Here is a 25,493-nt window from a genome sequence, read left to right as displayed (position 1 = left end):
ATTCTTGTCAACCACTTTATTGGATAAGGTTTCCTCTTCATGCTTTATTTATCCATTTACAAATTACCGAGCTTTGGGAGTTTAGGATCTCTTTGGTTAAATATAGGGGAAGGGAGGGGAGAGAGGAGTTTTAATGAAGGGGAGGAGAATGGAGGGAAGATGAGGAAAGAGAATGTATTTTAATTAGATGCGTTTGGTTCAAAAAAAGGGAAGAGAAGACAAGAAGGGAAATTTTAATTAAATATAGAAAATTTCTTCACCCACCTCCCAACCTTCTTGCCCACCCCTGGTGAATTTACCACAATACCCCTTGTTTCGGAAGTTCATTTCCGAAACTGTACTTTTTTTCTTAAAAAAGGTGTTTTCGAAAATGCATCTCCGAAAACGTGTTTTTTTTAATATAAAATATTGAGTTCGGAGATTCATCTCCGAAATAAAGTTACTTTTTCAGAAAATGTGGTGTTTCGGAAGTTCATCTCCGGACGCACCCCCTTGGGGAATTCGGAAATGAACTTCCGAAAATATGTCTTGACGGAAGAAAATGAAAAACAACAACAATTCGCTTTATTTAATTGGGTGAAGATTACAACGATAATATTACATATAATTAAAGTTACATATTGTTGATCACAGGTAGGTGGGGATGACTCAACATTTTGATAACATCGTCCGCCGATCTTTGAAGTTTCGCGTCCAACTCGATCGGGCCCTTTGAAGAAAATCGGTCGAACGTTGTCCACAAAACCGCCAAATCTTCGTCGTTCTTGATCTCAAAAGGTGTGAACTTAATGCCTCCCTCGTCGTTAAGCGATGGCGAGCGGTACTCGAGCTTGACAACCTTTCGATTCTCGGGATAGCGCAAAAGCGTGTTGAGCGACGGTATCAACTCCGCAAACGGCGTGTCGCGCGAGAAGCGAAATTGGAACGGCATCGGGTAGCCGGTTTCAAAGTAGACGAATGCTAGGTGGGGGTAGGTTTGTGTCATTTGTGTTTTGTGGTGTGGAGAGGATGAAGAAGAGTGTGTATTTATAGACTTATTGGAGCATTGATGGCCTAACAAACCTTATCCTGCCTCAGGGGACATTTCGGAAATGAACTTCCGAAAATAGGCTCCAGACATGTATATTTCGGAAGTTCATTTTCGAATTATGCAGAAACAGACATAAATTTTGCATTTTGTTGATTGCTTAGTGTGTTGTCTAAATTGAACATATGGAATTGACATTAACCATAAATTAGACAAGCAAGTCATAAAACATAATTATATTATACATGTATTGAATCGGTCCGATTTTACATGATAAACAACAATACATACAAAAAACGATCCGGAACAAACTAAAATTCACCGAACCAATCGGTGGATCCTAAGTCCAAAATAGGCTCATTCTTCGACCGCTCTCTATTTTGCTCGCGCTCTTGGCTCATCATTTCTTCAAACTCCGCCATTCTTGAAACAAAAGGATCCGACCAAGTTTCCGCCTTATTTGAACGATGTGCGGTCCATTGACAACAAGTAGCCGGTATAGGACACCCCGGTTTCAAAAACACTTGGACGAAGTGCCGCGATCGTAGATACCCGATGCATATGATTCGGCCCGACGAGTCCAATGGCGGTCGACTATGAAGTGGAAAGAAAGTCTCACTTAGTCCAAACCTCGTCAAATCGACGCATACAATATCATATGCACTTGCTATGAGATGACCCATATCGGGGAATGACATCCACTTCGAGACCGGAGCGATACCGGTAAGTGGTGGAACAAGTGCATCATGAATTTTTGCAAACTTTTCTTGATTTTCATATAGTCGGCCGTAGATGTCCCGATATGAAGTCAACTCCGCAAGAAGTTCCCGTCGGACTAAAGTGTGATTATTTTCCCCTTTACCGAGCAAACCCGCAATGGCCCGATATCCACAATTGCCGTCTCCTCCAACATCAACGATGTTATCGATATATTTGTGCATAAAAAGTGGCATCTCATCAATGTAGACAATGGGTGATTTTTTTATCGGCGGTGTGCGAGGTGGCTTCGAAATACGGGCACCTTTGTTACCACTACTCTTGGACTTAGGTGTCTCATGAATTTCCAGTAACGATGCATCAACATGTTCAAAGTAGGAAGGAGATCGTTTTGTTGATGTGTCAAAATTTCCCTCCATGCCGCCATTATCCTATCAACCACAACACCGACTTTAACAACTTTACCGTTTTCATCCGGCCTATCTTTTGTCCCAACCGCGGGTTTCAACTTGCTTCTCACGTTGCAAGTTATGTGATACCGGCAAAGTAAAGCGGTAGATGTCGGGAAGACGGTATCGATCGCATTCATCAAAGCATTGTCCCGGTCGGTGACAATGACGTTTGGTATAACCGCTTGATCAACTAACAAAGACTTGCAAATTCCCAAGGCCCACGTAAAGTTGTCTTCTTTTTCACACTCCAAAAAAGCAAACCCCACCGAATAAGTCTTGTCCGTCGAGGTAACACCGACTATCTCTAGAAGCGGAAGCCTATACTTGTTGGTCTTGTACGTCGAATCCATCACAAGAACGGTTGGAAATGTGTTGAATAATTTGATACTTTCGGGATGAGTCCAAAATATATCACGCACGGTAACTTTGTCCTCGGAGGTTCGGAAGCTTGAAACATAATTGTTATCGCCTAGAAGTTTCAAAAGTTGTTGCATTTCCGACCGAGGGCCCATATTTAAAACCTTGAGATTGTGCCGTTCATTGTAAACTTGCTTGATATTTGAAACGCTATCCGGTTTCTTACGCTTCAAATCGGCAAGTATGTTGCGAGGCGCCACTTTGACTATCATTAGGTCCGATATCACATTCCTCTCTTCGCGGGACAAACGACACGCCATTGGATGCCCGTGTAACTTGACATCCAAGGCATGATTATGCATTCCACAAATTACGGTTAACCGCCACAAATCATCAACCCTCCGAGTGGCACGCAACTTAAAGGGACACCCACACTTTCTCGACCCCGTGTCCTCGTGTTTTAGCACCCGGTTTGATTGTACATAACTACCACCCCGTTCGCAATTCAAAACAACGAAAGCTTTCCGCCTACTATTTCCGTTGTCCGACCTTAAAATAACAATTGCAAATCCATTTTTGTTAGCTTCCTTCCGAACCCAATCAAGCAATTGTTCGCGATCGCCGAAGCTCCGATCAATTGTAAAATGTTGTCGAACATCGACCGCATTGATCATAGGAGTAACGTCAATAACCGGATCGTTATTATCGTTGACAATTTCTGGAACTAATACTCCATCGTCTTGCACAATGTTGTCCGGATGCACCATACCTAACAAATGAATAAATTATCAAAAGTTGGCCAAAACTGTTTTTTTTACTGCCAGGCCTATTTTCGGAAGTTCATTTCCGAAATATGTTAGGTAACATATTTCGGAAATGAACTTCCGAATTATATCAGTGTTCAGCAGCATTTTGTTGAATCAATGTAGTGAAATAGGGAATGAAATAAGTGATGTTTACCTGAAATTGTAGCTTTCTATGCTCCCTTTAACGTGATCAACGGTTTGAAACTTGATTTTTGGACGAAAAATGGATGGAGATTGATTGGGTTTTGTAGAGGGTTTGGAAAAGTGTTGGAGAAAAATGATGAAATAGTGAAGGAGGGAAATTTGTATATGCAGAAATATTTTCGGAAATGAACTTCCGAAAATATTAACGGTTTTGACATCTTCGGAAGTTCATTTCCGAAGACAAAAAAAATTCAAAAAAAAAAGCGCTTCGGAAGTTCATTTCCGAAGCAGGGGTATTTTTGGTTTTTCGCTGGGGGTCACCCCCATAGGGAGGTGGCTAAAGAAAAAATCTTAAATATATGTTTAATTAAATATTGCTTCCTCTATACCCAACAAGGTAGTAATAGACTTTTTCAGTGATTACTTTTTTCACACCCAAAACATGAGATACAACATATCTTGAATCTGCTTAAGCAAATCTCCAAAATTCTTTGACAAGATTAATGAAGATAGGACGATACAGACGGTTGAAAAATACTTTCTAGCCTTATCTTTCTAGATCTTCTATTAGATCCACCCCATTAGCCTTAAGATTGTTGAAATTCATTAGAAGTTCACAGAGCACTTCTAGTTGGTCCGCAGGAGTTGAAAGATGAATTTAGGCAGGACGATCAAGAATGTGTGATTCACTAGGTTTTTGAAAAGTTGTAAGAGATTGTTGACAGGTAGAATCTGTTTATTGTTGAGTACTTGTGTTCATTTGTTGAGACGATTTTCCTTAATTATCCATCTGTCTGGAGAACTCGTAAACTTCCTTTTGTTGAGTATCCATGGAAAATGTTTGCATAGAAAGGGTCTTAGGTTTCAAAAAAGAAAGTGTGGGAAGTGAAGTAACATAGTGTGTGATGATGAGAAAGTGAGTTTAAATAGTCGTAAAAAGAGAAAAATTACTGAACACGCAAGCGAGACAAAACAGATGAATAATTATGACTTTTTATCTTTGAAAGAAATAAATAGTAAACTATAGATAGAAACCTAACATGATGTACTTAACTTTCTGATGACTTCACCTTTCTCATTCAATTTATTTATGAATACCCATTTTGTTCCAATAAAATGAGTCCCTTTGGGCTTAGGTACCAGATCCCAAACATCATTTATGGAGAACTGATTTAGCTCTTATTGTATTACTATAATCTGTTCATTATCTTGAAGTGCTTCTTCACAAGAATTTGGTTCCATCAGAGACACCAATCACAGATGAGTTTCTTCAGATTGTTTCAAAGCGGATCTTATTCTGACAGGTTCAACTTTATCACCCAGAATCAAATCTTCAGATAATTCTTTCCTCTCCCTTTTCCTTTTTGGACTGATGGAACTTCAAATACTTCTGGAGTATTTTCCTTTAATTCTTCAGAATCTTTAAGCTTTTCTCCAGATCATGCAAGTGTTATTTCTAGATGTGCAAAACTTTCAAACAACTTTAACTTTTCTTAGTCAAGCTTATAATCAAATCTGACATAAATTAATTCTTCTATAATATGTGTTTCTGTATTGTATACTCTTTAGCCCTTAGAGCGTTTTGAGTATTCTAACATAATACACTTATGTGCTTTAGAATCAAATTTGTTCAGATATTCTTTAGTGTTCAGAATAAAACATGTACATCCAAAAGGATGATGAAAATACAAAATGTTGGGTTTTCTTCCGTTTCACAATTCATAAGGAGCCTTTCCAAGAATAGGTCTTATGGAGATTATATTATGAATATAACATGTTGTATTCATAGTTTCTTCCCAGAAGTGCTTAGCCATGTTAGTTTCATTGATCGTGGTTCTGGCCATTAGTTGCAATATTCTATTATTCCTTTTACAACTCCATTTTGCTGTGGGGTTCTAGGACAAGAGAAATCATGGGATATTCCATTAGAATCAAATAGCTCCTCAAATTGTTTATTTTCAAACTCACCATCATGATCACTTATGATTCTAACAATCTTAGAATCAAACTGATTTTGCACTTTAGAACAGAAACTAGTAAATGCAGAATGTGACTCATCCTTGTGCTTTAGAAATATTACTCATGTCCAACGACTATAATCATCAACTATGATAAGTCCATACTTCTTACTATTGACAGATGCAGTTTTAACTGGACCAAACAAGTCAATGTGTAGAAGCTCCCAAGGTCTAGATGTAGAAACAATATTTTTAGATTTGAAAGACGTTTTAGAAAACTTGCCTTTTTGACATGCTTCACAAAGAGCACATGAAGTAAACTTCAGCTTAGGTAAGCCTCTGACTAACTCAAGTTTATTCGGTTGAGATATCCTTCTCATGCTAACTGATCCAAGCGTTTATGCCACACCCATTGCTCTTCATTCACATACATTAAGTATTTTACATCTTGATTTTTAATATTAGAAAGCTTAATCTTATAAATGTTGTTTTTCCTCTTTCCAGTGTAGAGAACAGTGCCATCTTTCTGACTAAAAGCCTTACACATTTTATGATTAAAAATAATTTCATAACCATTACCACTTAAGTGACTTATGGATAATAAGTTACACATTAAACATTCAACATAAAGTACATTAGAAATAGAAAGATGAGATCCATTACCAACTATTCCAGATTCTCTAATTCTTCCTTTCTGATTTCCTTCAAAGCCCACGTAATCAGCATCTTTAAGTTCCAGGTTTTGGAACATATGGTTTCTTCCCATCATGTGACGCGAGCATCCATAGTCCAGGTACCATGATTGGTGTTTTGACTCTGCTACATAGGATATCTGCAACATACACTATTTTATCTTTTGGTACCCAAAATATTTTCGGTCCTTTTAAATTAGTTTTCTCAGAGTTTATAACAACTTAGATTTACGTGCATCAATAATTTTTTGTGTCTGTGCTTCTGTATACATATAGGAGAAAGGAGAAAATGGTTGGTTTTCTTGAGGTGATTTCTGATCATCATCAGAATCTTAACCAATTCCTCTTTTTACATTATGACTTACAACATAGATCATTGAAGCTATCTTGCTTTTATCTATGTTTTTGTTTAAGAATTTATGAAATTTCTCATCATATTTATACATGATAGTTTTAGAAGATGGAGGAGCTTTAGAAAGAATTTCTTCAAATTTTAAACATTTTTTATTTAGAAAAACATTTTCTTTTTCTAAAATAAAATTGTTTCCTTTCTGTTCAGAAACTTCTTTCTCTAGCTTACCATATTCTCCAATTTCATATTCATGAGCCTTCTGAAGGTTCTTGAATTTTTGTTGAAGCTTCTGATATCTATTCAGATATTCAGATAAACATAATTCTAAATAAGTACGAGAAATTTCAGAGAATACCGGTTCTGAGTCAGACTCAGTTTTTGTAGTGCATCCTTTTGATGTTGTGGCCATGAATGCTACGTTGACATGCTCTTCATTATAATCAGAATCTGATGCTTCAGAGTTAGAGACATCCCCATGTTTCCACGAGACCTTTCTTTTTTTCCATTAAAGCTTCCTTTTATGAAGCTTTCTTTTATGGTGCTTTATTTCTTGAGCTTTGGACATTCATTTCTGTAGTGTGGTGGCTCCTTGCATTCGTAGCACATAAATTCTTTACTTGATCTTCCTTTGCCAGATATTTATGGACGATCTCTTCTATTTGTATATCCTCAAAATTTTATTTGTAATTTCTTTCAAAGTTACTTAACTCTTATGGACAAAAGTGACAATTCATCATCATCATCAGAAGCTTCATCGTTAGAATCTTCCACTTCTTCTGCTTGGAAGGCTTTGTTCTTTTCTGACTTGGTCCTTTCTGATATGGACTTTAGCGCAATTGATTTTCCTCTTTTTGTGAGGCTCATCTTCTTCTATATCTATTTTATGACTTCTGAGAGAGTTGACAGTTTTGTTGTTCAGATCCTTAGATAGCTCCGACGCAGTAACCATTGGTTTCCATCTTGTGGGTAGACTTATGATGAACTTCTTAGCATGATCAGCAGTAGTGTAACCTTTGTCCAGAACCTTAAGTCCTGCTACCACGGTTTGAAACCTTGAAGGCCTCATATTTCTGAATTAAGGCAAGAGACTTAGTTTCTTTTACTTGAGCATTGCCTTCACGTGTCATTCTTAACGAATCAAGAATGTACTTTGTTGTATCTCTATTTGTATTTTTCTCATATTCATTATACGATATAGCATTGAGAATAATGGTTCTAGCCTTGTGATGATTCTTGAACTCACGTTTCTGTTCATCATTCATTCTGTTTATGGGAATAAGAATACCAATAGAAATAACAGGTGCTTCATAACCATTTGTGACAATCTCCAAGGAATCAATATCATATCCTAGAAAGAAACTTTCTAGTCAAATCTTTCTCCATCAAAGACATGAGGTTTAGAACTGTAACTATCTCTTTCATTTATGTTAGCAGCGACAACCATAGAAGTTTTTCTCACACTAGACCTCTCTACACGGTTAAGTGTTTGATTAATTAGAAAATTAACAATAGAGCCGGAGCTCTGATGCCAATTAAAGGTTGAGAAAAACACAAGAAAGGGGGGGGGGGGGGGTGAATCGAGTTTTCTAAAATTTTTTCTTTCTACAAAAACTATTCACCATAATCAATGAGATAGATAAGAATGAAAGAGTATGAACACGTTCGGTTTATTCAAGTTCACCTTAGAAAAGGTTAATCTTGTCCACCCACCAAGGGGATTTCTTCTTAGAAAAAGACTTAATTCACTAATCTTGAAAGATTATAAACAACCTCTAAGAGTCTAGAATACCAATAGAAATAAAAGGTGCTTCATAACCATTTGTGACAATCTCCAAGGGATCAATATCATATCCTAGAAAGAAACTTTCTAGTCAAATCTTTCTCCATCAAAGACACGAGGTTTAGAATTGTAACTATCTCTTTCATTTATGTTAGCAGCGACAACCATAGAAGTTTTTCTCACACTAGACCTCTCTACATGGTTAAGTGTTTGATTAATTAGAAAATCAACAATAGAGTCGGAGCTCTAATGCCAATTGAAGGTTGAGAAAAACACAAGAAAAGGGGGGGGGGGGGAATCGAGTTTTCTAAAAATTTTTCTTTCTACAAAAAATATTCACCATAATCAATGAGATAGATAAGAATGAAAGAGTATGAACACGTTCGGTTTATTCAAGTTCACCTTAGAAAAGGTTAATCTTGTCCACCCACCAAGGGGATTTCGTCTTAGAAAAAGACTTAATTCACTAATCTTGAAAGATTATATACAACCTCTAAGAGTCTAGAAAGACACCTTATCCATCTCAAGTATATAGACTAACAACTTAGTCACTTGAGGAATACAAATCTCAACAGATTTACAATAGAAAATGTTTACAAATAGTGCTTCTAAAAATCAAATGAAAACGACTCTTAAGAACAAATGATAACACAACTAATGAGCAACAACTCTTGTGTTCTAGAGATTTTAAGAAATAGATTTCTCACCAAGGAGTGTTTAGAATAATCTCTCTTAGATTTTTTTTCTCTTTTCTTTTCACGTTGAAGATTTTTATGTTGAGTTTGAAATATATTTGAATAGCTTGAGAAGCTTCATTGTATTCACAATAAATTGGCAGCGTGTAAATTAGCAGTATTCTTCAATGGAGAGTGTCTCATATTGTTTACAGTGGAATTTTGCAAACAAGCGTTAATCCTCCAAAATAATGAATATCTTGGTTACTTGCAGGATCAACTAGATTGATCCTAGGACATAGTCTATGTTTCAAGATTTTGATGATTGGGTTGTATTCATTTTTGGGTTGGTTTTGTGTTTGGATTAAGAATAAAATAAAAAAGATGTCTAAAAGGGAGAAAATAAAGTGAAGTGCAGGAATGATAAAAGATAAAGTGCAAGAAATGAAACAAAAGATATTGACTCGAAAGGGATAAAATAAAGTAAAGATTTCAATGAATGTAAATCTGCATTGATAAACTGTAAAGTAATATGATTAACATAATTTGGTGATTCGTACGTGCATTCTCAACAATCATTTCTCGATTCTCTTGGTACTTTGAGTATGATTGAGTTTTGTACATATTTGAACACACTAAAATCTAACGCTAAGACCTTAATTTATACTATTTCGACCCTAACGTCCTTTTCCTAACGGAATGCCACGTTTTCACCTGCATGTTCCTCGATCTTCTAAGACTCCCACGTGTCCGTTTTGGATAAGACAGATCGTTTGAATTCAAATCCTTTTCCACCCGAGGCGCCAAATGCAATCTACATGGATGTTGAAGCTCACTTTCCAAATATCCCTAAAATATTCTAAGTCTTTTACCCTTTGCCTTTGAGGATATTTTGACTAAAATCCGCTTCGAAGAAGTAACACTCTTTTTAAACTAAAGAATCTCGAATGGCCTTCAAAAAGCCATGCATTATGTCTCTCTTTGATGTATATCCTCCACAACCATATCTTCCTTCGCCTGTGGAAATTTTCAGCTAACATACATGTATATATATAGTCCTAGTAAGAAGACCGTTGAGAAGGACAAGACATTGTTTTCCTTCCCAGTTGATATAACGGCTCAAAAAAGATCGTGGGAGACAAAGAGCACACCAAAATGGGGTTCGTACATATGTCCTTGCAATAGTGGATAAGATAGTGTACTATTGTACCATTTAGCTTCTAGCGCAAGTTTCTGATCTTTCTTCTTTGAAACGTACTTCTGATCTAAAGTAGAGAGAGTATGAAAGATATCAAGTAACGTGGATGTTCCAAGAGAGTTGAGTCTTCAGAGTCAGAATGAAGTCTTCAGAGTTTCTTGCACCCCCAAAATTTGCCCATTCTAATTTTATTCCTAATTGGCTTATGTTTTACAGTTTCATCTGCATTATCACCCCATCATTTTCATTTTAAGTCGTCTAACACTCATGCATTCATTTAATCAATAACATTGACATGGGACCAAGGATATTGAAAAGTCAGGGTCCTATGCTCAAGGATATCACAATTGAGGCTGGCTTGTATCGGTGTTTGCATTAAATTGATGATTGTATCTCCTTATGGTTATACCTACTAAGTAGTCAAGATTTAGTACAAAGGACCGTATTTGAATCAAGATACTTATGTGTAGTGATCCTAGTTTTGTTGGGTTGCTTGTGTTACAATCCATCTTGACTCGGTTATTATTTGTTTATACCTCTCATTGAAGCATTACAAAATATGCAGTTGATTAAAAAGGTTGACTTTATGGGGATCAAAGTCAATCTTAAGGCCTTTTAGGTTTATCTCATCATGATTTATTCAAGTTGCAAATTGAAGGATATATGGGAGCCTCAAAGTCATATTTAATAGAGGAAAAGAGCACTGCATATTTATTTCGAAAAGAAAGAAGAATCATTATGTTTTCTCAAGGGGCCATTTCAATTCAATTACAAAGTGACATTACAAATCCAAAAGCGACATTACAAAATTGGAATTACAAAGAAAATCCAAGGGGGCATTTCATTTTCCTCAACCATTCCACTCCTGTCATGTTATCATTACATTATATTACTACAAAGAAATAAATCGGTACATAAATTTTGGTTCTCTCTAAGCATCATCATGATATCCACTTGTTAAGCTTTGCTCTACTCCGCAAGTCTCCGCAATCTCTATCTTGCGATCTCGTTCTCAAATCTTCAAACCATTTCTCTTCATTTCTTCATAGAAAACTCTGCATAATCACATCAATACTCCTTCAAATGCTGCCTTGCATAAACAGAAATAATCAAAACAGTCACACATTCATTCCATACATCCATACAGTTCCATACATTCATAGACAATTCCATACAAAAATCAAACAATTCCATATATTCATAAACAGCAGCCCCACACTTTCATTCATAACAAAAATCAACAATTCCTAACAGAACTTACATTCACAACACAATCCAAACACTTCTAACCATTCAACCTAACCGATTCAGTTATAACCTTCAACAGAATTCTGATTTCCTAACAAACCTTTAACCAAACTAACCTCTAACAGAATTGGTAACCATCAAAACTGTTTTGTAACTAACTTGTCTCAATTCCTAACAACCACTAACCTAACTACTAACTGAATTCACAACAAACTTTCAACAAAATAACAGAATTTCACACTGAAACTAATTCTAACAGCTAACAGTTTTCAACCACCTAGCTAATAGAGCCCATAACTGAATCAAAACAAATCAACAGAAGAAGGAAGAGTTTACCTCCAATTCAGGGAGCTTTTATGCTATAAAACCAGAACCACTCTGTTCATTCTTCGGCTCTCTTTTCTCCCCTTCACTTCAATTCATCATCTCCTCTTCTTCACTTCTCAATCTCCACCATTTTTGTACACACACAAGTACCACCATTTTTCACGTAATCATCAATCTTCATCATTCACTTTCTTCAGATTCATCCCTCAATCTCACACCATTACATCATCCACTTTCTTCATCTTCTCCACACTCTCAGAATCATCTTCACTGCATTCCAGTCCCTCTAAAATTCACGAGATTTGCAGAAACCCCAACGTTCAACTCTCTTCACCAGCTCTTCAATCTTCTTCCTCTCCGATTCTCTCCAACCAATATCACCCTCCAATCTCCATCGTCATCAACATGTTCATCTCTGCGGTTACATCAGCACAACAACGATAACTTCAGAATTCGAGAGCAAGAGAAAAGAAAGAGAATTCAAAAACGAAAAGAGAGCAAGAAGCATACCTGAGCTAAAGATCATTCACGCGTTTATTTCGCGATTCAAGCAGCACGGATTCTCCCTTATGGTTTTCATTCACGATTGTTGTTGCTTCGTCGTTCAGAAAGTTAGGGTTTGTAGCTCCTCTCTTAGATTAGGGTGAATCAAGAGGAAATCAGACAAGTTAGGTTGAATTTGGAGATGAGAGTGAGGCAAGAATGATGGAGTTTTCTCATGGTTTCACGGCGGCGAGATTTTATTTCGTCGGAGACGGCGGGCGTTGCAGCGCCGTTCGCGAGTGAAGAAAGGAACGAGAAAGTCTGAATGTGTAACTTCAATGGTCATATTTCTAACCCTAGCCCTTTTCATGTTATTTTTCTTTAATATGTTAATTTATTGGGTTAATTAGGATTAATAGATGTTAATTGCTGGATTAGGTGATTAATCAATAATAATCTGGATCATACACTATGGGCCACGAATTGCTAAGTCACACACTCCTCAGGCCCGTTAACCACCACTTTTTGGTGGCTGAAGATAAAAACAATAGAGGTAGAACGTTGGGCCTGGATCGCTGTTAGCACCCCCTCTGTCCTGAGCCCAGCGTCATTATTTTTTTGGCACATAAGAGAAACTGAGCAAAAACGCCCTTTGGGCCTCTCTGAATGAGCCTGCGCCCTAATTGCTCTTCACACCATTGTTTTCATTTCACACCTCCCTGTTTCCATTACTAGGATTTATGTTTTAATTAGATTTTTATCATTTTATTTTGTACAATAAAAATACTAATTTTCTACCATCATTTTAGACCTTTAATACACATTTTTGACATAGAAGATAATCACCAAAAAAATATTTGTTTAGGCTTGTATTTTTAATTCGCTTGCTTGATTAAATGCTTGTCTTTTTGTTACATAAAAAACCATAAAAAATAATAGTCCTTTAATTCGATTTTGTACTATTTTTTGCATCGTTCGCTTTCATGCCTTGTACCATAGTTTCAAGTGTTTATGTTAGTCATTTCACACTAATTTTTGTATCATTATTTACTTGTATTTTACTTGTAATATTGATCTCCGCTTATGCTTATATTTTCATGCCGCTTTTTGCTCCTAACCATTAGGTAGAAACCATGACAACTTTAGGAATTAGAAGTTCCCATCATATTAGGCTAGTTTTCATCTTAGGCTAGTTTTGTTTCTTTTCTCTTTCGACTTTAAAACATTTAATAAAGGAAGATGCGAATCACATTAAGAAAGTGATAGAGAAATGAGTGGGATTCATTCCCTAATCTGTTTCTCCATCACTTAGTGACATAGAAATGAGTGGGATTCATTCCCTAATCTGTTTCTCTATCACTACTTAATGGGAGAGAAATGAGTGGGATTCATTCCCTAATCTGTTTCTCGAACATTAATTAATGGGATAGAAATGAGTGGGATTCATTCCCTAATCTGTTTCTTGAACATTACATAATGGGATAGAAGTGAGTGGGATTCATTCCCTAATCTGCTTCTCAATCATTATACATTTTTATGTGATTCAATCGCAAAGTAAATTCCCTTAAAAAATACTCAATCAAAAACACTAAAAACACTTAATAAAGGCTCAGACCTAATCAAAGTAATGAAGTGGTGCGAAACCTTGTATTGGGTTTTGTTCATCATGGAATTACATCTAAAAGACACAAACCAACTTTCTCTCTTCTCTTTCTTGCCTCCGAGGCATTCTTTCTCTTGCCTTCAGGGCATTCTTTCTCCTAATCGGACATGTTATTTCCGCTCCATTCCCAGCTTAAGACTCCAGAGGTCGAGCAGCGGAGTGCGAATGTAACTGTTCAACTAAAAAACACAAAAACAAACAAAAACTAAAGAGCCGAACTACGGCGCTCTGATTCCTGAAAAGGATACGTAGGCATTAGGTCGCGGGGCCTAAGCGAGCACAATTATTTATAAACCTTATTTTCCCCGTGTTTCTTTTTCTTTCATTTGCATGCATTCCCTTAGTAATTAAGCTTTAGATTTATACACCCTTTAGATAGAAACAAACATAGGTGGATACCATCGAGTACGATGGGCGTGAGGGGTGCTAGTACCTTCCCCTTGCGTAACCGACTCCCGTACCTTGATTCTCTGGTCGCAAGACCCTGTTCCTTCACCTTAGGTTTCCTGATATTCCTTTCCCTCTTTGGGATAAATATATTGGTGGCGACTCTGTTCATTTTCGCGAGCGTGCGACAGAGTTGAATGCAACAACTTTTCTATTGATTTAATACTTAATACAAATGAAATAAAAATTAAATAAGCAATAAGAAAAGGAAAATTCTGATTTAATTAATTAAAAACGAAAAAGAAAAAGGACTTAAACGAACCGAAATCAAATAGAATCAAATGTGCGAAAAGTCGAAAAATAGAAATGAACATACCTATGCACAACAAAATTCAGTAAAAATATCCGGTAATGTTCAAAATCATAAATAAAAATACCTAGATAAATAAACTCTGACTGAACAAGAAGCGACTGCACACGAAATCAAAAATAAAATAAAATGAGCACTCCGACATAACTTATATCAGATTCATTTGAATTTGACCTTTAATTGTAATCATCTTAGTCGTAATTTTAAGTATATTTTACGAAAGAGATATTTATCAATTCATAAACAACACATTACAATAAAAAAAGAATAAAGTAATAATAAAATGAATAAACTATAAAACATTAAAAAAAAGAGTATAATCATAATAAGAAAATTATAAAGTTTCTTTGAAAAAATAAAATTGAAATCGGTGTTGATTTGAAAAATTAAAGAGTGATAGTCCATTTTAGTCCGTCACAAAAACTGCAGAGGTCAGATTAGTCCCCGAGAAAAAAAACCCTATTAAATCTCTTACAAAATTTAACCGAGTCATATTAGTCCCTCTACTAATATTTTTTTCAAACGATTTTTTTCTTACTTTTGAACCGTGATTGGACTACCAGTGAAGACCCATTTTAGTCCCTCACAAAAAAGGGAGAGTCCAAATTAGTCCCTGAGAAAAAAAAGTCCCTGTTTAATTTCTTACAAAATTTAACTGAGCCATGTTAGTCTCTCTTTTAATATTTTTTTCAAACAATATTTTCCTATTTTTAAACCGTGACTGGATTCCTATTTTATGACTATTGATTTGAAATTATTTGTGAAGGGATTGTAGATAAATCATCGCAATACGACAATGTTCTTTTTTTTGTTGGGTTTATTATCAGGCTTATGGGTGGGTGACTATGGTTTCTCTTATCATGTATTTTTGTGTATTAGGTGTTGTTATTGTTTATGTTGTTAATGATCTTTTTAGGAATGTTTAGTTTTGCTACTGGTGTGATTTAGGCTAATTTTTTACTTTTGTAAATAAAACTTCACTAGTGCAAAAATACCTTTTTAGTAGAAGTTGTTAAGTCAGTTCACTTGCCACCTGACTTAAGAAGTGACGCGGTGGCAATTTCGTAAATATTTGTAATTTAGTTAGGTCGGGTGCATTTAAAACCGACTTAACAAATATTAAATAAAAAAAATTAATTTAGATTTAATTTCTTAAGTCGGCTGTAATTATTAACTGACTTAAGAAGTCTATTTGTGAAGTCAGTTATCACCCACCAGACCTAAGAAATTTTATTTAATAATAAATTAATTAAATAAGAAATAGAGTGATTTTCTATTTTCACGTGAACACTTGTTGTAAAGAGTCAGACTGCACGCGGAAAGTGAAATCCAACCTAAGCCTATTATTCCTCGTCCGTGAAAAAAAACCCAATTTCTGGATCTCTCTCGATTCACCTTTCCTTATCCCCTTTTAACCCTTCGCATCGACAGTTTCAACTTTTTTATACCGATTCTCATTCTCTACTCCAAAGCTTCGATTTCTTGTTCTCTGCTCCGAAACTTGTTCGATTTCATATTCCTTCACCCACTTTTGCAGCAGTCACTCACCAAGGCGTAATATCTGACGACGAAGGTGAACCCTAATCCCCTATTTCATTATCAGCATAATGTTTTCCTCTTCTAAGTGTTTCTTTTGGTTCTAATCGGGACCCTAACTTTTTTGGTATTCAATTGGTGTAGATGAAGTTGAGCTTGATATTGATAAGAGAGAGGATGAAGAAGAATTGGAAGAGGGAGGTGGAGATATCGACAAGGATGATGAGGATGAATAAGAGGGTATGAACATTGATTGTTCCGAGTTTTCTTATATTTGTTGTTTACCATGTGTCTGTGGGTAAATGTTTAGAATATCGGGGATTTAAAATCAGGGTTTCCTATGTGGCATTGTTTGATATTGGCGTGAACTAGTGTTAAGTGCTAGAAAGGAAAACAAATTTGGAATAGTATTTTTCTGAGTTTGTCGTGTTTAGGGGGATATACTCAGATGAACTAAGGTCAAGCTGTTTGGTAGTTTCGTATGGAAATTGTGATGCTTATTTTCCTGTTTATTGATTAAGAATTTCATTTTGTTTTATTTTCCGATGGGAGAGATTAAGATGGAAGACATGTCGCTACCGATGTTGTTCGAACAAGCAAGGAAGACCCACGCAACCGCCAGAGTTTGGTGTTGACCAGGTACACCATGTGTTTTCTTCTTTTTTTAACATAGTTTTGTGCTTGATAACTGAGTGTGGGTTTTTGGTTGGATCAGGAGCTTGTGAAGAAGGGATGCGAGTCTCTGAATAAATGCGGTGTTGGGTGTTAGGGAGTCTTGGAACAAGTAATGCTCTTAGTCATGGCGTTGTTCCTGCTGCGGGTCATGGAGTTCAGAATGGGTACAGTGGTCAGCCTAGTATAAGTCCATCAGTTATCAAGTGTTTGTGTTTGGAGCTATGATATTAGTAGAACTAGAGCTATGATATTAGTCAAACTATCATACAATTGCTCTTTCGGGCAGGCTGTGCATAATGGTAATGAATTTATGGAACCATGGCTAGATCTTGCTCTTTTAGTACTGATTTTGTTCAATTTAAGATATGTTGATTTGAGAATATGTGCATTTATGGATTTTGTAGGCATAAGTGTTCTTTATGGAGTAGGAATGCTTTCAACGCCTTATGCTGCTAAAGAAGGTGGATGGGTAGGACTTTCTATCTTGTTCACTTTCGGATTTCTTTCCTTTTATACTGTATTGCTTTTGCATTCTTACTTGGATAGTGAATCTGGTCTTGAGACATATCCTGACATTTGTGAAGCTGCTTTTGGTACTGCTGGACGTATTGCCATTTTAGTAAGTCGATCTTCATGCTCATCTTTATGCTCTTTTCTTGTATGCATTTCGAGGTTGCAGTGGTGTCTAATCTCAATTTCCATTGATTCCTCCATTTTATGGTTGCAGATAGTATTGTACGTTGAATTATATGCAAGTATATCTTCCTTCATTCAATTAGTACGAGATAGATAGCAATCCATGATACCTTTTTCTATGTTTCACTCTTATATGTTGTCACGTAGGGTTGTTGCATTGAGTATATAATTTTGGAAAGTGAAACTTGGCTTCCTTGTTTCCAAATGCATACTTAAATTTAGGTGTATTTGTGTTGAATCCGAAAACACTCTTTGCTGTAATTACCCCGTTGGTTGTTCTTCCTACAGTTAGGCTCCGTGACCTTAGTATTCTTAGTTACATTTCAGGTAACACTTATTTTGCGTAATAGTGACTTGATTTTTGGTTAACATTTGAGCTTAATATAACCATTTATTTACCATGTCTGTGATAGCCGGTGGAGTTATTGCACTTGTTTTATCAATTAAGTATTTGTTATGGGTCGGCGTAGAAGAAGTTGGCCATGGTTTAAAATTCCCTGCAGTACTAGTAGCACAATTAACCAAAGATCGTCTTTAGCCATGGTTTAAAATTCCGAACGAATGTGTTATGAATAATTCTCCTTTTGAATCTATCTAATACAATGTATGATTTTTTATATTGTATCTTCGGATTTTGTAGCTTACTCTATGCTAGAGGTGCTGTTATGGGATACATAATGTTTGGAGAAGATACTCTCAATTTACACTTAACTTGCCTCAAGATTTGGATGCAACCAAGATTGTTGTCTGGACTACGGTACACAAATCTATATTCTATTTACGATATTTTCTTAGTAGAATATACTTTAGAAACTGAATCGGATCGAGATCGATACTTTAGAGACTAAATTGGTAGTTTATTATATATTAGTATATTCTTGTTGTCTTATAAACCATATAAATTGCTAACGTTATTTTCTGCTACTTTATTTTGCAGGTGGTTAATCCATTTACCAAATATTTATACGTGTTGTGTGAATACATATATGCATGAATATAGAATGAAAAGAAATTCATCATGAGACATTTCATTTCTTTTTCATTCTCTTTTTCATTCTCTTTTTCATTCTCTTCATAGAGTATTCTCTTCATGACCAGTTTATCACAAGAGTTCATCGAGGATGAAAGCTTCCAATCAATAGGGAAGTCAAGTAGCTTCACATGTCACCAGTTTAAATTGAAACCCTTTGTTATGAAACTCAACTTAAAGTTTTCCTCATGTAAATGCACCAGAAGGACTTGATTTTTAGTTAGATATATTTAGTATTGCACAACTTGTGAATTGACCTTTGATTCATTTTGGTTGTTACTGTTATTTGTTAGTTAACAGAGTAAAGTTGGAATATATTATTTTATTTAGAGTAAATTGATATTGGTAAGGTTGGTAGTGTATAGAAAATAAATTGACTTTTGAAGATTTATTTCTAATTCTAGATATAAGATAAATTGATGAACTGGAATAGATATTAACCTTAGATTAAGAAATAATTAATGTAGAATAATAATTTATTTTAAAAATGATAGTTAGCACGAAGGGTGAATTTTCTGTATTAAAAATAAATACAACTTTTTAGGTCAGTTAAGAATATTCGATTTAAGAAAGAAACTTCTTAAGTCAGTTACATATAGTATTATAGCTTTTTGAAAGCCTAGACTTATTAAGTCGAATATTGTCTAACAGACCTAATAACATTTTTTTAAGTCAGTTCTAAATCCGACCTAAGAAGTCAAAATTTCTTATGTCGGCAATTCTTAAGTCAGGTTCGGAACCGACTTAAAAAGTCATTTTTAACCGACTTAAAAAGCTTTTTTTCTACTAGTGCTTCTGGCAAAAATAATACACATGATATGTTGGAAAAAAATTAGTTTATACTATATTCCTTAGGTTTTGATGATAACAAAATATTTAATGAACAATTATGTATACTAGGTAACCCAGCTTCTGGTGAAAACTCAGACTCTGAAAACCATGTGCAAAGGAACTTAACCTCTAACCCATACTCAATTTCTAAAAGCAGGTCTATCTTGTCTAGTCTAGTCACGGTTTTAAAATAGGAAAAAACCGGTTTGAAAAAAATATTACTAGAGGGACTAACATGACTCGGTTAAATTTTGTAAGGGATTTAATAAAAACCTTTTTTCTTAGCGACTGATCTGACCTCTGCAGTTTTTGTGAGGGACTAAAATAGACCTTCACTCAAAATTAAAAGAAAAAATTCGGAAGCAACCTAACATATGAGATTGACTTGAGGCATGAATAAATTTTTAACCGCGAAAGAAAAAATTCTAACATAAAAGAAAGAGATTAATTAGAGTACACAATCAGTATAAAATCATTTTACACGATCATTCAATAAATTAATTATTTTCACATATAAAAATGAAATTAAAAAAAATATAATTAAATTATTTTAATAACTATTTCTTTCATATTTCTCTTTGTGTCAAAATAATTAGTTGTAATTGGATGACCATGTAAAGTGGTTTTTACTCTAAAAATGTATTTCAATTAATTTCTAAAAGAAAATAGAAATTTAATAGAAAATTTATAATTTTAATATTTTCTTAAGAATAAATTATAATTTTTATAAAAAATCTGAGGTTAATTTCATCAATATAATAAATTACACCCTCCAAGTAAATTTTACTTTTTAGGTTCATTGAATAAGGATCATATCGAATGAGAACTCATATCTATTATGTGAAATGATAACTAACAATATCAACCATCAAATTTAATTAGCGTTTAATATTTTTTATTCTAGATAAAAGTCATCTTATTGATTTTTTTTCTTATATGGTTAAGATTTAAAAATTCTATAAAAAAAGAATGTTACTATAAATATTTTTCTATTTGTTATACTAATATTTATTATAAAGTAAAGACTAACAAACACAATTAAAAAATAATAAGATTTAAATTTTCTAATTTTCCAACATCCAATAGGCGTCACAATTATTATAATATTGTTAAAATGGTAAAGTTTATTTAAAATGGTCAACATTATAGAACTTAACAAAAAAAAAAATTCTAACTTACAAATAAATAAATCAACCAAACTAAAATATATAAAATAATTTCGCATTCTCTAATATTTTTAATCATTAAAATATAGCTAATAAATCAATAATATGTTTTTTTTAAAAATAGTCACAATAGTAGAACTTGTAAAAATAAAAAATTTCTTAACTTGCAAATAATTAAAACAAGAAAATTAAAAAAATATAATAATTTTACCTTCTATAATATTTTTAATCAAAATAAAATATAGACAATAAATCAATAATGCGATTTTTATTCAAAATGGTTACAATAGTAAAACTTTCAAAAATAAAACAGTTTCTAACTTGCAAATAAATATATAAAACAAATTAAAATATAGGTAATCATTTAAAACTATTTAATATTTTTATTCATTGAATATATTCATGATAAATCAATAATGTGTTTTTATTTAAAATGGTCAAAATAGTAGAATATTCAAAAATAAAAAGTTGATTTATTTATTATGTATTTATTTATACTTTAAAATATAGATCAATTTATTAGAACATTCAACTTTTTTTCATCAAAATAAATTATAGATCAATATAACTATAATTATGTAATGAATACATAATAAATAAATCAACTTTTTATTTTTGAATATTCTACTATTTTGACCATTTTAAATAAAAACACATTATTGATTTATCATGAATAGAGTATTTATTTATACTTAGTTATAGTTATATTGATCAATATATGAATTATAAAGTATAACTTAAAGAACTATATTAATTTAAAGTATGCAATAAATCCATTATAAATAAATCAACTTTTTATTTTGATTGTTCTCCTATTGTGACCATTTTCAATGAAAACACATTATTGATTATCACCTATATATTTTTAATTTGGTTAAAATATTAGAGAATGTTATTACCTATATTTTAATAAATTCACGGTTCACTGCTTCTCTTTTCCGGTGCCGGAGCGGATTTCTACTTCTTCTCCTGCAATGGCGTGGCAACAGGTGTGGAGGAAGCCTTTCAGAAATTTAGGTGTTAAGTGGGATGTCTTTCCAACAGGTGGGATGCAAGGTATATCAAGAGAGGTAGTTTCTTCATTATTCTTTTCTTAGTTCCCTGATAGGATTAGGGTGGACGATATTTTCAAGCTGTTCGGTTGTGTTGGGGATGTTGTCGAAGTCATCATCTCCCCTAGAAGGAACAAACGGGGGAGGCGTTTCAGTTTTGCTAGATTTAAAGGGGTGGAAGATGTCAGGATGTTAGGGATCAAACTTGATAACATTTCTATTGATGGCAAGAAGATACATATGCTAATCAGCCTGGTTCAACAGAAGGGAGGTTAATGGAGATGGTGGGGAGGTTCATACGAACTTTGCGAGGAAGGGCTTTTCTTCGAATCAGAATCTTTATGGGGTAGAGAATCATCGAAAGGGTACTACTTTTGGTGACAACGGAAGTAGGGTGGGAGGAAAGAAAACATTTGCAACTGTGGTGGCAGAAGAGAAGAAGGTTTGATCACAAAACGACACTCACGATCTTGTTTTCAATTCTGCTGCCGAAGGGAAGGCAAGATGGAGCAAGGCATTCATAGGGGAGGTGGTTCATCCTGGAGAATCATACAATATTCAAAATCATTTTGAGATGGAAGGAGTTTTCTCTTTAAAGGTTATTCCTTTGGGGGCTAATCTTTACTTGTTGGTGGAGTTAGATGATGGGTTCATTCGACAGATGATTAATGATGGGTGTTCATGGTGGAAACGATGGTCAAACTCATTAGACCTTGGCTGAATGGAGATGTAGATACGGAAAGAGTGATGTGGGTGAGGATTCATGGAGTCCCCTTTAATGTATGGAACTTGGAATTTTTCGTTTCACTTGCTACTTCGATTGGGACCTATATTTGCATGGATGAAAATACTGCTGCTGCCTCTAATATGGATATAGCTAGAGTTCTTATTAGGGTCCCCATGGATTTCAGTCTGAAAGAGAATATTAAGGTCCTCATTGACGAAGGAGTTTTTGTTTTGTCGCTAATGGAGGATTCTTTCGGACCTGTCCAGATAGTGTATAATCAGACCAACTCTTTGAGTAACAAAGCATCCTCTTCAAGCTCGGAAGCCTCATGGTCCATTCACAAAGATAGCATAGGTGGGGAAGATGATAATTTTGATGAAGGAGAATACTCCACTGATGATAAAAGTATAAACAGTGTGGGAAGAAAGGAGATTAGGATAGGGATGATGGAAGGACCTATTTTGATGAAAAAAGGCATGGATGGGAAAGGTGCAGAAGAAAGTAGAGGAAAAAGTATGAATAGTAGCAGTCTCAACTCTTCTTTCGATGCAGAGTTATTGAAAGTTGTAGAAAAAAAAGCAAGTTATACAAGAAAGAGAAGGTGGCAGCTAACACAAGTTCTGACCCTATATCTGAACCTTCTTCTTCTATAGGTTTTTTTGTCAAAGAAACTCCGGTTGTACCTTTGGATTTTCACAACGTTAGCTTTGAAGAGGAAGCAACAGGGACGGCAGAATCAGATGCGATGGCAGTTATCATAAAAAAGAAGGAAAAGGTGTTCAAGAAGCTGACTGGATTAGGTGGGCCTACTTCATGCCCCACTTTAGTTTGGCCAAATAAGTTTATGAAAAAACAGCCCAGGAAGAAAGTTACAAAACAGCCCAAGAAGATTGTCACTAAAAACAAAAGCAGTGGGGTGACTTCCTTTTATGTCCGCAAGCTTCTAGAAATTCGTCCATATACGGTTCTGATCCTTCTCGTTGGGAATATTCAATACACCACGAATTTGGAAACATACCTGATGAATCTGATATACAGCGATGCAACGATAGAGGGTGGGATAATTTCAAACCTTACTCAGATCATAAGTTGGGAAAAGACATTGAAAAGATGGGGGTTGTTGTTACCGGCTTCCGTAAGGTTACAAGTCAGATTCCTGTATCTTTGAAGAGTAACGCAGGAAGGGAGGCGGACACAATTAAGCTTTAATGATAATTGGAAGCTTCAACATTAGGGGGGTAGTCGTATCAAGCGTAAGAGAATTTGCAGTATAATTAATAGAGGGAAGGCTGATTTTTTTCTCATTCAGGAACCCAAGATGGAGGTAGTGTCGAATGAAATTGTTAACAACATTTGGGGTTCGGGTCCTTGTGAGTACTCCTATCTAGCTTCAGAGGGAATGGCAGGAGGATTGCTGTCGGTGTGGAATTCTTCAACAGTTTCGGTGTTGTCCAGCTTTCGCGGCAGAGGCTTCTTGGGGTCAAAGGTTAGTTGGAAGGAAAAAATCTATTACATAGTTAATGTTTACTCTCCTTGTTCTCTGTTCTTGAAGAAAGAACTTTGGAAGAATCTTTTGGAAGTGAAACAAAAATTCCTTGATGGTGGTAGTGTCGAATGAAATTGTTAACAACATTTGGGGTTCGGGTCCTGTGAGTACTCCTATCTAGCTTCAGAGGGAATGGCAGGAGGATTTCTGTTGGTGTGGAATTCTTCAACAGTTTCGGTGTTGTCCAGCTTTCACGGCAGAGGCTTCTTGGGGTGAAAGGTTAGTTAGAAGGAAAAAATCTATTACATAGTTAATGTTTACTCTCCTTGTTCTCTGTTCTTGAAGAAAGAACTTTGGAAGAATCTTTTGGAAGTGAAACAAAAATTCCTTGATGGAGAATGGATATTTGGTGAAGACTTTAATGCTGTTAAGTGCAGAAACGAGAGAGTTGGTCGTTCGTTGGATAGCAACTCTTCGGAGATGAGAGAATTTTCTGATTTTATTGAGGTTAGCGAACTTGTGGATGTTCCGTGCAAAGGAAAGAAATACAGTTGGTTTAGTGGAGACGGGAATTCTAGAAATCGAATTAATAGGTTTCTTATGGCCGATAACGTGGTTTCCTTGTGGGGGGTGGTAGGACAAATTATTGGTGCAAGGGATATATCGGATCATTGTCCAATTTGGTTGGAAGTGGATAAACTTGATTGGGGTCCCAAGCCTTTTAAGTTTAATAATGAATGGTTCTCGCATAAGGAGTTCGTTCCTTTTGTTGAAAAGGAATGGGAGAAGATGGTAGTGAGGGGGAGGGGTGATTTTGTTTTGAAAGAAAATTTTTTTAAGCTTATTAAAGAAAGATTGAGATGGTGGGATAAAACGGTGTTTGGTAAATTCGATTTGGAAGTGGAGGAAGGAGTTAGGGATTTGAATGATTCCGATGATATTGAGGTGTTGGATGCGGAGAAGTTGTCTTTGAAGAGGGACGCTAGCAATAGAATATGGTTGAATCTCAAAATTAAGGAAAACATGCTTATCCAAAAATCGAGACTTAATTGGTTGAATGATGGCGATTCTAATAGCAAATTCTTCCATAGATTTATGAAGGAGAGGAGGAGAAGGAATCATATTAGTTCTATTGTCACTAACAATGGAATGGTAGACTCGGTTAAAGAAGTGAAAGAAGCGGTTGAGTTTCACTTTGAATCCAAATTTGCGGAAGAATGCGTTGATAGACCTTTGCTTGAAGGAATTGAATTCAACTTTTTGTCTTTGGAGGAGTCTCTCTCCTTAGAAGTTCCCTTTATGGTTTAAGAAATAAAAGTGGCGGTGTGGAATTGTGAAGGATCAAAGAGCCCGGGACCGGATGATATGTCTTTTCTTTTCATTAAAAGATGTTGGTCTTTTATTCAAAAAGATGTTATTGCTTGTCTTAATGATTTCCATTCCGGTGCGGTTTTATCTAAGGCTATTATTTCATCTTTTTCTTATTCCAAAGTCGAATCATCCGTTGGGTTTAGATGATTTTAGGCCTATTTGTCTTGTTGGAAGCATTTATAAAATCATTTCTAAGGTTTTGGCAAGTAGGACCAAAAAGGTCTTGTCTTCTATCATCTCTAATAGTCAAAGCGCTTTTGTTCCGGGAAGACAAATGATCGACGAAGT

The 25,493-nt window shown here is 35.1% G+C and overlaps 1 protein-coding gene across 1 annotated transcript; it reads left to right on the top strand.

Annotated features, from left to right (window-relative positions):
* Positions 1-23,666: 23,666 nt before the first annotated feature.
* On the top strand, positions 23,667-25,142 carry LOC131624805 (uncharacterized). The gene is made up of 2 exons (XM_058895718.1): positions 23,667-23,834; positions 24,180-25,142. The coding sequence occupies exons 1-2, from the start codon at positions 23,667-23,669 to the stop codon at positions 25,140-25,142; spliced, it is 1,131 nt and encodes a 376-aa protein (XP_058751701.1).
* The last annotated feature ends 351 nt before the right edge of the window (positions 25,143-25,493 follow it).

The sequence above is a fragment of the Vicia villosa genome, unplaced genomic scaffold (assembly GCF_029867415.1).
Source record: "Vicia villosa cultivar HV-30 ecotype Madison, WI unplaced genomic scaffold, Vvil1.0 ctg.000163F_1_1, whole genome shotgun sequence".
Taxonomy (NCBI): Eukaryota; Viridiplantae; Streptophyta; class Magnoliopsida; order Fabales; family Fabaceae; genus Vicia; species Vicia villosa.
This window is presented reverse-complemented; position numbering and strand designations above follow the sequence as displayed.